We start from the raw sequence: 17,168 nt of genomic DNA on the forward strand, positions 1-17,168 counted from the left end.
GTGATTTGCCCTGGTTCTAGTTTGATGCCACATTCCTACGGAATATTAAATACTAGCCGTTGTCCGTTTTTGTGCTGAATGTGATTGTCATCCAAGCCTACAAATGGAACCGAGCAGTTGCCTAAGCGCAGAATGTGCTTAGTTATCCCTTCATCCATAGCCATTACAAAACAGAGCAAAGTTAAAACAGCTATAAATACTATGATTAAAATATTTTAGAGGGAGACATGTTGGCTAAAATTTGTGTTTGATATCAGGGCACTATTAACGGATATGGAGTTGAACAGCACAGTAATCTATGGGTCAAAGGGCCTATCAGGCAGACCAAAATGTATATTCAAGCTTATCCCATCTCTCTAAACGTGTCATCCGTAAACCTGTCCACATACTGCTTCAATCACTTCTTCTTGTAGCTGGTTCCGTGTATATATCATCCACTGTGTGTGTGTATATATAAAAAAAGTTGCCTCTGCAGGGACTCGTTAGGCAGAATTCACCTAGACTGTTGAGGGTTAAGTTCGCCGTGTATGTTATGTATTCTGTTGTATGTTATTACATTTTGGGGGTGGGGTTTTTATGTATGATATTGTCATTTGTTAGTTGTTGGAATAAATGTGAAAGTAACGGCACTCGAGTCCATTTTTGTTGACACTCCTATATTTATGACCCCAGCACACACCCCGTTGATTCCAGAGTGATTTTGCTTGTTTTACAATCATGACTGCAGATGCTGTTGCTCTCAAGCTCCCTGAATTCTGGCAGGAACATGCCACTGTTTGGCTCACTCAGGCAGAGGTCCAGTTTACAGTGCAGGGACCCTTGTGAGCCGACATGAAACATTACATCACAGCGTTAGGCAGTTCAACGGTGACCAGGGTGATGAGCATCCGACCGCACCCCCAGAAGGTGGCAGGTACGAGACTCTTAAGCTACCCCTTCTAGAGACTTTCAAACCTTCCGAGTCTGAGTGTGACTGTCGGCTCCTCTCACTGCCTGGCTTAGGCAACTCCAAGCTGTCAGAGTTGATGGACCACATGCTGTCCCTCCTTGGTGGACATCAGCTGTGTTTCATCTTCAGAGAGCTTTTCCTGCCACAACTATCAGATGAGGTCTGGTCACCTCTGGCTGGCTGTCCCCTCCAAGGCCAGGCTCTAGCGAGAGGCTGACGAGGTGTTTTCTGACACCAAGAGGGCCTGTGCAAGAGGGCTGGATGACTTCTCTGTCTCGCCGCCATCTGGACATAAAACACGAGGTTTAGGCCCAGAGCTAAGAAGTGCTGCCCACACTGCGGGTTCAAGGAGTCGGGAAAATGGAATGGCTGGCACCTGTGAGCTGCTCTGAGCATCGGCAAGTCAGGCAGTGTTGTTGCCTGACTTTTAAAAAGAACTTTCAATAGATTTGGTGTGTCACCTGAAACTTTGACAGACTTCTATTGATGCACGGTTGAGAGTATTCTGGCTGGTTGTGGTATTCTGCATCGTGGTCTGGTCTGGAAACACCAATGCCACTTCAGAAAGTGGTGGATACAGCCCACTCTATCATAGGCAAAACCCTCCCAATCACTGAGCACTCCCAACCATGGAGCATTGCCATAAGAAAGTAGCATCCATCAACAAGGACCCTATCATCCAAGCCATTCTCTCCTCTTGCTGCTATCAATAGGAAGGAGGTGTAGGATCCTTAGGTCCCACATTAATAGGTTCAGGAACAGTTATCACCCTTCAGCCATCAGGCTTCTGAACCAGTGTGGATATCTTCACTCATCGCAATACCAAACTGATTCCACAACCTATAGACTCACTTTAATGGAGTCTGCAACTCGTGGTCTCAGTATTTATTTTTTAAAAATTCATGATTTGCTCTCTTTTGCACATTGGATGTTTACCAGTTTTTGTTATGTATATTTTTTCATAAATTCTATTCTATTTTTCTTTTTTTTTGCTGCCTGCAAGAAAATAAATCTGAAGATAGTATATGGTGAAATATATGTACTTTGTTAATAACTTTACTTTGAACTATCCAATTTCCCCTTAAAGATAATTAGAACTACTTCTACCACTCTTGAAGTGCAGTTCAGTGGAGTGGAGTGCAAGTGGTTTAAAATTTCATAACATTGTCAGTTGTTATTTATACCGTACCTACAGTAAAACTCAAGATTTGTACATTTTTAATAAACAATTGAAGAGTTTTTAATGATCAGTGGAAGAAGTGAGTATTAATTCAATTTGACAGTACAGAAGCCAAATGAACCTTGCATAATATTCTATTAATACACTCTTATTTGCTTTGATTTGCTTAATTCTGTTATATCAATTTATCATTTGTTCTCTGGTAGATTACGTCCACTACAAGCTGAAATTGTAAAGAAAATGCATGTTTTCTTTACCTAATCATGCTATGTGGACAGCATTGACAAGACCAGCATTTATTTGCCAATATAATTGATTCTGAGAGGGTGGTAGTAAGCTACCTTTTGTGAATAGCTGCACTCCTTTCGGAAATGAAGTTCAGACAATAGACAATAGGTGCAGAAGTAGACCATTCGGCCCTTTGAGCCTGCACCACCATTTTGAGATCATGGCTGATCATTTACTATCAATACCCGGTTCCTGCCTTGTCCCCATATCCCTTGATTCCCCTATCCATAAGATACCTATCTAGCTCCTTCTTGAAAGCATCCAGAGAATTGGCCTCCACTACCTTCCGAGGCAGTGCATTCCAGACCCCCACAACTCTCTGGGAGAAGAAGTTTTTCCTTAACTCTGTCCTAAATGACCTACCCCTTATTCTCAAACCATGCCCTCTGGTACTGGACTCTCCCAGCACCTGGAACATATTTCCTGCCTCTATCTTGTCCAATCCCTTTATCCCATCAGAGATGATGAAGGATTGATAATGCTTCCAAATCAAATCATTTTTGTGGCTCCTGAATGTGGCAATGTTCATGTTTGCCCCCGCCCTTGTTCTTATAGGTGATGGATCTTCAAAGCACGATAGTAGTTTAAAAAAAAATTGTGTATTGTAGCAAAACAACAAATTTTATGACATGTGCCAGTGACATTAAACCTGACTCTGATGCTAGCTGGAGAAGTGCCATGGAAGTTTTGATGAGTTGCTGCTGTACAGCTTATCCTTCCCTCAAATGCATGCATCATCCGTGCATTTAAATCCAATGCATGTATTAGACTGATAAGATGGCAGACAGGATGCCAAAGCAATGAACTAATTTTTACTGAATGTTTGTTGGATTACCACTCATCAAATATGCATCGTCACCATACTGGCTGCTCTTTTGGAGATGATAGAAAGGTCTTGAAGAGTTAGAAGGTCAGTTTTGCGAGTATACTAAAACCTACATGGCTTTGTGCGTGGTAGGTCATGCCTAACTAGTTTTATAGTTTTTTAAGGAGTTACCAGGATGTTGATGAAGAAAAGGCAGTGGATGTTGTCCACACAAACTCTAGCAAGGCCTTTGACAAGATCTTGCTTGGGAGGTTGTCAAAACAAGGTCTCTTGGCATTGAAGGAGAAACCAGACAGAGGTTATAGATGGCTGACTGGAAGCCTGTGACTAGTGGTGTGCTGGTGTTGTCTGTTGGCATTTGTCATCTGTGTCAATGTGGATGATAATGTGGCTAACTGATTGGGTATGTAATGGGCAGCAAGGAAGGCTATCAAAGCATGCAATGAGATCTGGAGCAACTGGTAAAACAGGCTGAAAAATGACAGATGGAATTTAATGCAGATGAGTGTGAGATGTTGCATTTTGGGAGGACAAACCAGGGTAGGACTTGCACCGTGAACAGTACAGCATTGAAGAATGCAGTATAACAGAGGGGTCTGGGAATACAGATCCATAGTTCTTTGAGAGTGGTGTCACAGGTAGATAAGGTTGTAAAACAGAGCTTTTGGCCTTCATAAATTAACATATTGAGTACAGGAGTTGGGTTGTTATGTCCAAGTTGTATAAGATGTTGGTGAGTCCAAGTTTGGAGTATTGTGTGCAGTTCTGGTCACAGATGTACAACGTAGAGATCAATAAGATTGAAAGAGTGCAGAAAAAAATTACAAGGAAGTTGCAGGGTCTTGAGGACCTGACTATAGGGAAATTTTGAATAGATTAGGACTTTATTCCCTGGAATTTTAGAGAATGAGGGGAGATTTGTTAGAGGTACACAAAATTACGAGGGTTATAGATAGCGTAAATATAGGTTTTTCTCCACTAAGATTGGGTTAAACGATAACTTGAGGTCATAGTTAAGTGTGAAAGATGAAATATTTAAGGGAAACCTGATGTAGACCTTTTTCACTCAGAGGGTAGTCGAGTGTGGAATGAGCTGCCATCGGAACTGGTGGATGCACATTTAAGTGGTTTGGGGTGCTACATTGGGCTGTGGACCAATTGCAGGTTGATGGGACTAGGTGAGATTATACTTTGGCATAGATTAGATAGGCTGAAAGGCCTGTTTTGTGTTGTTGTCCTTTGTGACACTACCTTTCTCTGTGAACCACGCTACATATGTGTCATCATTATTGACCAGAAAAACTAAGTGAACTAGGCACGTATGAAAACTGTCTTCGATTATTGGCAATAGCGGTGAATGTCAAGAACAGGTGGTGAGCCTTTCCCTTGCTCATGCCTAAACATTATCCAGATTTTGCTGCATTGTGGCAGAGACTGCATCGCACGCACGCACGCACGCACGCACGCACGCACGCACGCACGCACGCACGCACGCACGCACACACGCACACACACACACACACACACACACACACACACACACTATCCACAGCTCAGGAATTGTGAGTCGAACTGAACGTTGCAGTCATCAGGTAGCATTCCCAACACTAGCCTTCACTACAACCCTCGTGTCATACTCTGATCCTTTACCTGTCACCTTGCTAATTCTTCCACTGATATATCAGACTCCTGAACAATAGTGGATAATTACACTCATTTGCCCATCCATTGAGATGTTCCTGCAACCAATGATCTTGCTTTGTTATCTTGTTATTTCACGTTCTTGTTATTGATTGCTATTTATTTGGATTTGCACAGTTTATTCTCTTCTGCACTCTGGTTGACCTTTCATTGATCCTGTTAACAGTTACTATTCTATAGATTTGCTGAGTATGCCTGCAGGAGGAAGAACCTCAGGGTTGTACATGGTGACACGTATATACTCTGATAATAAAATTTAATTTTAACTTTTTTCTTAAAATGGAGACAGAAGAACTTGCCTCCACCACCTACATCTTCAAGTAGCACATTCCAGATTTCAAAAAGTAGTTTTCTTCATGTCACTGTCAATTCCCCTTTCATTGTATACCTGTGATCTCTAGTCCTCGATCCCTCTACCAAAGAGCATACCCTCCAACATTCCTGTCCTGACAGTGTTTTGCTACAGTTCAGTTGTTGTACCTTTTGGTTTTAAGCACTTCTTCTTTTTCACTTCTGCATTCCATTCGAGCTAGCAGTTAGGTTTGGTGTCAGTTTCTGATCCTGGGTTAGCCTCTTTAAGTTGCTCCTAATCCAACAGCATTTTATATGGAGTTTCAGATTACAGCAGAGGCTTAGGTGGCCTCAGTTCCCAGTTGCATTCTCTGGTGACCATGGAGACTAGAGACTACACATCCTGATGCAGGGTTTGTGACCCAAAACATCAACAGTTCCTGTCTTCCCACAGATACAGCCAAACCTGCTCAACTCCTTCAGAAGATTGTTTGTGGCTCTGGTGACCAAGGTTGACTAGATATTGTAAGAATTCATTCCTGGAAATCAGAAGGGCCTATCCTGTGTGTTAGTTTTCTGTGTCACCCATTCAAAGGGTGCAGAAGAGATTGACATAGATCTTGAGTAATCAGGAGAGGTTGGATAGGTTGGGACTTTTTCCCTAGAGTGAAGGAGGCTGCAAGGTGACATAAGAGGTGTATAACATTCTGTTTGGTATAAATTGGGAAGGTAGTCAGCGTTTGTATCTCCATTGTATACCGGTGTTTAAAATTAGACAGCATATGTTCCCAACTTGGGGCCCATGGCCCTCTTGGTTAATAGTAGGGGTCTATTGGGAATCTCTGGTTTAAGGTGAGATGGGAAAGGTTTAAAAATGCCTGAGGGGCAAGGTTTTCACGCAGAGGGTAGTGGGTTTATGGAATGAGCTTCCAGATTAAGTGGGAGAGGCAAGTGCAATTACAGTGTTTAGAAGAGATTTGGATAGGTATGTGGATATGAAAGGTTTCGAGTGAAATGGCCAAACACTGGCAAAATGAGATTTGCTTAGCTTGGTACATTGGTCAGCATGGACAAGTTGGCCCAAAGGATCTGTTTGCTTGTTGCATAACTCTTGGGAATCATTCCCATGTTCAATCTCCCATGGTTTTGTATATTCATTCTTATTGCAGAAACAAATATCACTGTGATGATTGTACGCTCTAGTATCAATTGTTTGGTGACAATAAAGTAATAAGTAATCTTCAAAGAAAAGAATCCCAGTTGTTCTGATCTATCCCAGTGACTGTAGCATGTTGTAGAGGAGGAGGAAGTATTTGGTCGAAAGAGCATTGGCCCAAAACCTTAACTCTTGTTTCTCTCTCCACAGATGCTGCCTGACCCGTTGAATATTTTTCACTTCTAGGGTATTACATCAGTTAGTTGTAAGTTTCAAGCTATTCCTCGTTTGTGAGAGTTGTTACTTAACTTACTTCAATGCTAAAGTGATGATGCTTACCTTTTTTTGGCTTTAAAGTGCTTTGGGATGTCTAAATTTGTAGATGATACTATACAAAATCATAATATTTAAAGTATAATGTTTACTATTGTCATTTGCCTGCCCAGTCAATCAATTGTCCAGCCATTCCATCTCATTATCTGCTTGAACCATCTCACAATCTCCATTCAATTTTATAAGGCAGTTGCCAAGAAATTAAATCTTTTTAGAAGCCATGTTACAGGAACACACACAAATGCTGGAGGAACTCAGCAGGTCAGGCAGCATCAATGGAGAGGAATAAACAGATGATGCTTTGGACCGAGACCCTTCATTGGGACTGGAAAGGATGGGGAAGGAAGCCCGAATAGGAAGGTGGGGGGAGGGGAAGTGAAAGGAGTTTAAGCTGGCAGGTGATAGGTGAGAACAGGTGAAAGGAAGGGTTGGTGAGTGGAGGTGTGGAGATGAAGTGAGAAGCTGGCACGGGATAGGTGAGAACAGGGGAAGGGAAGGGTTGGTGAGTGGGGGTGTGGAGATTAAGTGAGAAGCTGGCGGGATAGGTGAGAATAGGGGAAGGGAAGGGTTGGTGAGTGGGGGTGTGGAGATGAAGTGAGAAGCTGGCAGGGGATAGGTGAGAACAGGGGAAGGGAAGGGTTGGTGAGTGGGGGTGTGGAGATGAAGTGAGAAGCTGGGAGGTGATGGGTGGAAGAGGGAAAGGGGTGAACAAGAAGGAATCTGATAGGAGAGGAGAATAAACCAAGGGAGAAAGAGAAGGAGGAGAGTCAGCAGGGAGACATGATGGGCATCTGAGGTGAAGGAAAGGATTAAGAAGGGTTACATAATTTTTAGTCCTTCAGATTAAATGTAAGGTGTATACAATGCCAATGATATGAAGTCTGAAAATGAATTTTAAAAATTCAATTCAAGAGCAATTTGAAATGATTTATGTAAGAACACAAGCCTTTAGAGAACTACTTGTATTGTTGTGCCCAGTCTGGAATTGTCTACCTTGCAAGAATCATGTAATTACTTCATGTTGTATTAAAAAAGGTTTTCTTGCTGTGCTTAAGAAAAAGCAATTCTCCTTTTATTTGTTATTTGAGACTTCAAAACCCTAAATATTCCAGGTAAATGATTGTTGAGGAGTTTGGAGCGGGACATCAGGTGTATAGTTAAGGATGAACACGGAGGAACTGGAGCTACTGGGCGACTCTAAATACAGAAACTATGTAGCAGCAGTGGATAAAGCATTGAAAAGCTTTGAGTATTCCAGTGAATGGGCAGATCTAATATCTTCTCTGGGTAAACTTAACAAGGTAAGTCCAAGAACTGAAAGTTTGAAAATTGGTTCAGATGTACATTGATTAATCTGGATGTAGAATGTTCTGGATATTTCTACCACATATTAAACCTGATCCGTTATGTAATCTGGAACTGTGAGTCATCTGTGTTTCATGTTCGTCAATATTTTTATTTGTGGAAATGCTTTCTGAATTCAGCTACTTATGTTGCATCAGCATTTTAATAAGAGATTTGAATAAGAAATCATGTATTTGTTTCACAGCTCTGTTTTCTGTAGATCTGTTCTCTATCCAGGAGCTGAAAGTTAAACCATGGAAGTATAACAATTGAGTTCATCTGGTAGCATTAACATACTTCATATGTTAATAATGTTACAAACAAAGTTGCGGTTTGTCTTGGGAAATTATTGAACAGGGTCCTAATCCATAGATAGAACATAGACCAGGCCCCTTGGTCTATGATGTTGAACTGAACTAGTTAAAATAATGCCATCCAGTTCCTTCTGCCTGCATGTGGTCCATATCCCTCCATTCTCTGCATATTCATCTACGACCCTCTTAAATGCCTCTATTGTGTCTGCTTCCACCAGCTCCCCAGTGTTGGATTCCAGGTACCCACCGCTCTCTGGTGAAAGAAAATTTGCACACCTCCTTAGAACTTGTCCCACTCACCTTAAGTTCATGCCCACTGGTACTAGACATTTCAACCCCAGGAAAAGGATACCCCCTGACCTGTCAGGTCTCCCTCAGCCTCTGCCATTCCAGAGAAAACAGCCCATGTTAGTTCAACTTCTTATAGCACATGCCCTCTAATCAAGGCAGCATCCTGGTTACCCTCTTCTGTACCCTCTCCAAAGCCTCCATGTCCTGCCTATAATGAGCACACTAGAGTTGAATACAATACCCCAGGTACATTCTAACCAGAGTTTTATAAACCTGCAACATAACTTCCTGACTCTTGAACTCAATGCCTTGACTAATAAAAGCAAGCAAAGCACACACCTCCTTTAAAACCTTTCAGCTTGTGCAGTCACGTTCCAGTAGCCAAGAACTTGAACCCCACCCGCCACCCCCCAAGATCCCTCTGTTCATAATACTGTTAAGGAGACACAGCGGACAGCAGGTGCTGGAGGAACTCAGTGGGTTGAGCAGCGTCTGTTCCAGTTGGAGGTCCTTCATCTGGACTGAAAGTTAATGGCGGGATCCTCAACATTGTTAAATCATTAAACGTAAAGGGAATGTACGTGTTAACAGCTGTTAACTGTGAACTTTCCTTTTCCATTTAATCTTCCAAACTGCAACAAGTCATACTTGCCAGGATTAAGCACCATCTGCCATTTCTTTGCCACATCTAGAACTGATCTATATCCAGCTGTATCTTGTAGCAATCTTCTGCACTAATAAACTCTTCTTGGACTTCAAGTTGGGAACAGGTATTGGTTATAAACAATATTTTGATGACAGACTCTGCCATCTTCTTCAGGGATGATGCCAGGACATGTCTAGTCTGGTGCTATTTACACACCTGTATTCCGTCCTTCCTGATTGGTTAGTCCATCATCTCTGAAGAAGATGACAGAGTTTGTTATCGAAACGTTGATTATAATTGATACCTGTACCCTGCTTGAAGCCTGAGCAGAGTTAATTCATCATATATGCCGGGAAATCACTAGATCCTTTTCAATCTTCTCCAGTATCAACAACACCACACCTTGTATCTTCTGTGATTTACTAACTCGCCCGTCCATATTTACACCCAAGTTATTTATATATAGTACGTCACATACAGCGGAGGTCCCATTTAGAACCCTGTGGAACATCACTAGATACAGGCTGACAATCCTGTACAGAAGCAAGACAGTGCTTCACTCACTTTCAGAAGAGTTGTTGAGTGAACATGCTATCTATTTTCTCAGGTGGTGCTACAAGAGAGAAGAATAAAGAATATTGTCCTTCTGGTTCAATTAGTGTTATGTTGGTACCATTGTACTGCAGTGGGATTTTCTTTAAGAACTATATTTTCAGAAGTACTTACTGTTGAATTTCAAAACTGGAACTTACTTAAAAATGTTACATTTTTCCACTCAGTATTTTGATGGTGAACTTGGGCATCAGGATGCAATTCTGTAGTATCTTTGACTTTCATTAAACGGTTTAGTGAGTGACAGGTGATGAAAGGGAAAATATCTGCATTTATATTTGATCCTCCACAATCTGTTTGATGATGCCAAGCTATAGGCAATGCATCATCTTTAACACTTAGGCACTTTTGTAATAAGAGAAATGTGGCAGCCTGTTTGGGTACAGTAAGTTCTCACAGACTGCGGTCTAATAATAACCAGTTTTCTGTCTCAGGAAAGTAAATTGAAAGACAAATATTGGCCTCAACTCTTTTTCAAAATAGTGCCACACCTGGGAACAGACAACTTTGGATATTTGGGCCGGTACTTGGATAGGAGAGGTTAGACGGTATGAGGTAAATGGAACTGGTTTAGAAAGGCACTTGATTGGCATGGACGAAAGACCTGCTTCCATGTTCTATAACTCTGTGATTGTGTCTCATCTGACCTTCAGCAATGCAATACTTTGATATTGCACCTTAGTTTTAGCTTAGTCAGTCTGTACCCTTGTAACTGAGAGGTGAGATAACTATTGCTGATTGTTCTGTATCCAGAAAGCTGTTAACAACCTCATGTATAAGGCTAGACCACTTAACACTAAAATTTCTGCATTACACTCTTAAAGTTATTAAGAAACAAAGACATCCCCTGTAATATTCAACGTGACCTCTGGGAAAGATAAATAAATACCACTTGTTGACTTCACTGCTGTCCCCAAGTCAATTTCAGAATTATATGATGATTACTTTCAGCTGACATGAAATGGACCCAGTCCCTTCTTAAAATGCTGATGTGCCTCAAGTAGGAAGATTCAGAGAGCTCTGGTGGCTTTTTCAGTCTCAGTGAAGTTCAGGATGTACAGGCTTGTGAACACAGAGGTTTTCTGCCTGTACACTTCGTGCAACTGATAATGCTGAGTTTCATTTACAGAAAATGCATTGGCTATAGAAAATGTTGCTCTTTCCGATTGCATTTATTTCCGTCACACCGAGGAATGCATTCTGTCGTGACTTTCTTTAGCCAGAGGGTGGTGAATCTGTGGAATTCACTGTTACAGAGGGCTGTGGAGGCAAAGTCACTGGGTGTATGTAAAGTTGACACCCATACTAATCAAGAACATTAGCCTCCAGAGTTACTTGGAGAAGGCAGGAGAACGAGATTACATCAGCATAATCGGATGGTGGAGCAGACTTGATGGGCCAAGTGATCTAATTCTGCTCCTTTGTATCATGGACTGATGGTTTTATGCCATTTTATTCCATAAACTCATGTCATCTACCAAATAGAAATATAGGCCTTTAATCAGCCCTGAACCTCTTGATTAGCAAAGGGTTCTTTGGGCTCAGATGCAGTCCTGCTCACTGTGTACAGCTTTTAGTTTTATTTTTAAGCACATTGAACCTTTCTACATGGTTTACTAAAGGAATTTCAGGGAATAAAACTTATAACCTCCAGGCGTTTAAGGAAAATAAGCTTATGCCTAGTGAACTCCAGGACACACTGCTATCGTAATATAAATTTAACTCGTGCTAGGAAATGCCTCAAAGAATCACTTATTCAAGAGGGAATTACACAGATATTTTTTGAAGAATATGGTTTCTTCACCAGTGCGGGTGTACAGAGCTAGTAAGCTGAGGTCACATTAATACTAGTTGTGTTCAGTTGTAGATAGAGCTAGATTTGAACTGTCTGGATTGTTTTCCCAGTATGGAGTACCAAGTGACTGGTCACTGATTTATTTATGTGCAGGTTTTACAGAACAACGCCAAGTACCAAGTGGTGCCAAAGAAGCTAACAATTGGCAAGCGCCTGGCCCAGTGTCTTCACCCAGCACTACCCAGTGGTGTTCACAGAAAAGCTCTGGAAACCTACGAGATTATTTTTAAGATCATTGGCTCCAAGAGGCTGGCCAAAGATCTTTTCTTGTACAGGTGGGCAAAAGTTAAATAGTTTTTAGTGAAATGAGTTGCCTGTTTGAAAGCAAGGACCGTATGCAGCAGGCAACGAGCTACTGTAACATACAAAGTATTGAAAAGCTATTTGACTAAAAGATTGCTGCAAATGGGCATGTTCAATATCTAACTGTTTTCCTAATGAGCTGTAGATGTTCTTCTATAGGCATCCTCAAGATCTTGTTTCTGTTAAAGAAGAGGTAGTCAAAACAGGAAGACATTTGGATGATGGGAAGAGAATCAGTGGGGATGTGAGAGTGATTTTTTTTTTATCAAGAGAGTGCTGATTAGCCAGCTTGCACTGCTTGGGAGAACGGTTGAAGAGGGGTCATTGGCAGCATTTAAGAAGACTAAGTAGGTAGATGGTATCTTTTTCACTAGGGTCAAAATGTCTAATGTTAGAGGACATGCACTTGAGCTACTTGGTGGGAGGTAAGTTCAAAGGAGTTGTGTGGGGCAGTGTCTACTTACACAGAATTTTTAACTGCATAGATTTTGAAGGCTACGGGGCAAATACTGGGAGGTGGGATTGGTATGGATGGGTATTCAGAGATCAGCATAGATGGGTTAAAAGCCCAGGCACCAGAAATCTTGATTTATCACCTACTGAGGCATCCTAATAAAGGACAGTAAATGCCACCAATATCATGTGCTTAGTGAAATTTGCTGGAATTAGATGTTCAGTGAGGAGCCCCAGCACCAGTAAGTGTATCTACAGCACCACTTGGACACATTGGTTGTGACGCTCTGCACAGAGAAGTAATCCATGCCCTCATTTCTAGCTGTGGTGATGAAAGCAAGCAGTAACTAAAACATGGCTAAAGTTGCAGAGTTAGGCCACTTAGGAGAAAAGCAGGTAATGATTTATTTGGAAACTGTTTTACTCTCTCCTCAGTTCTGGTCTTTTCCCTCTTCTTGGCAATGCGGCTATGTCTGTCAAACCTGTGCTTCTGAGCTTGTACGAAGTCTACTTCCTGCCTCTGGGCAAAACTCTGAAGCCGGGGCTTCAGGGACTGCTGACTGGGACATTACCGGGCCTGGAAGAAGGCTCTGAGTACTATGACAGGTGAGGATTTGATTTACAGGACTAAGAAGCCTCCAGGGAGCATGATGGAGAAGATATATTGGGGGGGTGGGGCGGAGTCCTACTTCAGGCATGTTTTGCGTCATTTAGTCACAATTTCATTTAATGTCATAAAAGCTGAATATCTGGTTAGTTTTAATAATTGTGTGGTGATTATACAAATTGTGCATTCATTCACACTGGGGGGGGTGGGCTGTTGAAGTGTCTATGGATAGCTGTTCATCATTTGGGAGGGAGAAATGCTGTGTCCCTCTGCTCACAAATAAATATTTCAGATTTTATGTACAAATAGGATTTTCTGATGGCCTGTGTGTAGATAATACTGTAGCTGCCTACCACAATTTGGCCCATCAACTCCTCGGGACGTATCACTCCGCATTCCCGCCGATGGTGTTGGGATGCAAAACTTAAGCAATGTCAAATTGTATTTGATTTGCCAGTTCAGAGCTAGAAATGTACTATGGGTAGATTTTGCCTCAGTTTTGAAGGACCACCCAATGGTCCAGGTATTGAAGTGATTGATCACTGGTAAAGGCAAGAATAGCAATCAGTCATTGGTATATAAAAAGAATGGGTGCTTACATACTATATTTGAGCACCAGAAGACAAGTGGAGTAAAGCAGTGTTTGGCATGCATATTAAAGTACCACAAACTTTAATGTCATCAGATATTTTAAGCTCCATCTAATAACTTATCATTTTGGTCTAAACAGTACTGCTAGTTAATACTCCACACCAGGACCACAAGACTCAAAAACAGTTACTTTCCACAGTCAGTAAGGCTGATCAACTCCACCACCACTACTTTATCATTTCTTGTCAGCCACCTTATGTACAGCCACTCCTGTGCCCTGTGTCACTTTACGGACGTACAATCAATCTATGAACATGTACAAGCTATCTTGTGTGTTTATACAGTTTTTTAAATTATTGTGTTCTTTGTTGTGTATTTTTTGTGCAGCATCAGATCCACATTCTCTTTTACACTTGTGTACTGGAAATGGCATTAGACATTAAAGAATTAGGCCAGCTGTGCATTCTATTGGATGCAACCTTGTGGCTTTGCAACCTCTGGTAAAGTTGTATACCACCTAGACTTACTGTTTTGATATCTGAGTGATAACGTGGAACATTTTTATCAGGAACCTGTGGGAATACCTTCATCACATGATCTGCAGTACAACATTGTCTTGTCAGGTGTGATTAGCGACTGGTAGCACCTGCATTGTAGAGTCGAACAGCATGGAAGCAGGCCTTTTGGGTCAAATGGTCCATGACAACTAACGTTCCAGTCAAAACTAATTTGGTTTGCCCACATCCCTTTAGGCCCTTCCTTATCAATTTATCCATTCAACTGTAGCCTCTTAAACATTGTTAATGTACCTGTCTCAACTGTTTCAACCTTTTGAGCTCCTTCTAAATCTTTCTGCTTTCACCCTAAACCTGTGTCCACTAGTTCATCGTTGTCCAGCCCGAGGAAAAGGACTGTGTGCATTCACCCCATCTGTGACCCTCATGATCTTGTACACCTCTGTAATATCATCCCTCATCCTCTGAGACTCCGATGAACAACATATCAGCCTTGTCAATCTTTCTTCATATCTCAGTCACTCAACTCTCTACAGCATTCTTGTAAGTCTCCTCTGCTCTCTTGCAGGTTAATGACAGCTTCTGTAAAGCAGGGTGACCAGAACCGAACAAGTATTACAAATGCAGCTTGTAGAGCGGCGGAAAAATGAATGAATGAATAATAGATATAAGAGATAATAAACCTGATCTGATTTATTTCCTATGCACCGCAAAAAATCTTAGCAAGTTATTTTTGACTTATGCTCAAAATGGTGCCAAGTTTTAGTTGCTTTTTTTGGGGTTCTTTGGGATGGTTTTGGGGACAGCGAGGGGAGTTAGAGGTCAGATTAGGGTTTTAGGGAAAGGGATGTGGGGCAATTAGTGGACTGGCCAGGGTATAGGTCTCTGTTCGAAGGGCAGTGACGCAGACATGGGATATCCATGGACCTGGCCAGGTCAGCAAGTTCTCAGTGGGTTCCTGAGTCAGAATTTGAGGCCTAGTATTCAGAGTCTGGCCATCAGCAGGTCTGGATTTTGAGGCCTGGTGTTTGGTGTCTTGTGGTCACATCCAAGCATCAGAAGTCTGGAAGGTGGCCGGAACTGGGTCTGTGAATCTCTGCAAGTATGCCAGGGTAGTTGGAGGTCCAGTGTCTATGTATCCACTGGAGGCTGGAAACGGAAAAGTACGGACTGCTTTGGGATTAAAGGATTGTGCAAGAGCATGGGTGGGAGCGAGGGACGTGGCTTGTTTTGTCATTGTTGATTTGTTGTGCCCTGTGTTGTTCTGCCAAGCATTGTGGACACGCTATGTTGGCACCGGAATATGTGGCAACTCTTCAGCCTGCCCCCAGCACACCCTCGCTTGTTAACACAAGAACGCATTTCACTGTATGTTTTGATGTGTATGTGATAAATAAAATTGTATCTTGAATCTTATTTTACTGTTATCTCTGAAAATCAAAACAGGGTTTTGGGTGAAATTTAAAATTGATAATCAGCACTTTAAAAAATATTTAAAGTTTCTCTAAGTCTTTAAGTTTCTCTTTGAGAGCTGCAGCCTCTCCTTAATAAATGTCTTTGACCTGATGTTTGTACAAAAGGATGTGATGGCTTGCTGAAGACATAGAAGAAAGAAAGAAAAGGTTAGGGCTCCTTTTATGCAAAAGAAAAGATTTATAGGGGGCTATAGCTGACTCTGGCTGAGATGCAGCCAAAAAACATTCGTAGAAGTAGATAAGAATAAAAGGTTTGGCTGTCGATATGAATGAATTTGCTTAAAGGAGCACTAATACCTTGTGTGTTATTATTAAGAATGACTTTTCTTTATGTGCAGGGCAAACACGTTATTGGAGAAGGTTGCGGCTGCGGTGGAGCAGTCTGCATTTTACGGTGCTCTTTGGGGGAGTGTTTTGACCAGTCCTGCTGTGCGGTTACCTGGAATCACCTTTGTACTCTCTCATCTGAACCGGAAACTTTCCATGGAGGACCAACTGTATATCATTGGTAGCGACATTGAATTGATGGTACTAATAATTTTATGTTATCTTTCATAAAATTCCCAGTCATATTGAAGTAAATTAAAGCTGAAAGCTGTCTTAAGCTTTGTTCAGGTTAAGGCAAATATGTAAATATGTGACAGTCTGCAGACACTGGAAATCCAAAGCAACACACACAAAATGCTGGAGGATCTCAGCAGGTCAGCAACATCTATGGAAATGAATAAGCAGTCGACATTTTGGGCCAAGACCCTTCTTGAGCCCTGAAGAATGGATGGGACAAGAGATATGGAGCATCTAGACAAGTGGAAGAAAAAAGCAAGGATCAGGCAGGGCACTAGAGAGTTATAAGGTATCCAGAAAAGAGCTGAAGAATGGACTTGGGACAGCTAGAAGAGGGCATGAGAAACCCCTTGGCAAGTAGGATTAAGGAAAACTCCAAGGCATTCTGCACTTACGTAAAGAACAGAAGGATGACTAGAGTGAAGGTAGGACCGATTGGTGATAGTAGAGAAACGGGGAGGTCCTTAATGAATACTTTGCTTCAGTATACACCAGTGAGAGGAACCTTGCCGTTTGTGAGGACAGGTTGATATGCTGGATAATGTCAATATTCAGAAAGAGGATGTGCTGGATCTTTTGAAAAATATTAAGATTTATAAGTTCCCAGGGCCAGATGAGATATACCCAGGTTACTGTGAGAGAAGAGAATATTGTACCTTTGCCAATGACCTTTGCATCTTCACTGGCCACTGTAGTAATCTCATATAATATCAGATCTTTGGAGGCTGGCAAATGTTATTCCTTTATTAAGAAAAGAGTAGGGATAATCCTGGGAATTATAGCTCAGTGAGTCTTCCTTCAGTGGTGAACAAATTATTGGAGGATTTACAAGCACTTGGAAAAACAGTCTGATTAGGGATAGCCAGCATTGCTT

At 41.7% G+C, this 17,168-nt stretch overlaps 1 protein-coding gene across 3 annotated transcripts in view; it reads left to right on the top strand.

The window, feature by feature from the left end:
* The window catches only part of dop1a (DOP1 leucine zipper like protein A), a 192,528-nt gene that overhangs the window by 24,396 nt on the left and 150,964 nt on the right, over positions 1-17,168 (top strand). For all 3 annotated transcript variants that reach the window (XM_059986598.1, XM_059986596.1, XM_059986597.1), the window contains exons 2-6: positions 6,602-6,656; positions 7,837-8,025; positions 11,880-12,061; positions 12,978-13,148; positions 16,069-16,258. In XM_059986598.1, the coding sequence (XP_059842581.1) occupies positions 7,888-8,025; positions 11,880-12,061; positions 12,978-13,148; positions 16,069-16,258 (681 nt within the window). In that variant the 5' untranslated portion in view covers positions 6,602-6,656; positions 7,837-7,887. The remainder of the gene's footprint in view (positions 1-6,601; positions 6,657-7,836; positions 8,026-11,879; positions 12,062-12,977; positions 13,149-16,068; positions 16,259-17,168) is intronic.

This window comes from Hypanus sabinus, chromosome 12, assembly GCF_030144855.1.
Source record: "Hypanus sabinus isolate sHypSab1 chromosome 12, sHypSab1.hap1, whole genome shotgun sequence".
NCBI lineage: Eukaryota > Metazoa > Chordata > Chondrichthyes > Myliobatiformes > Dasyatidae > Hypanus > Hypanus sabinus.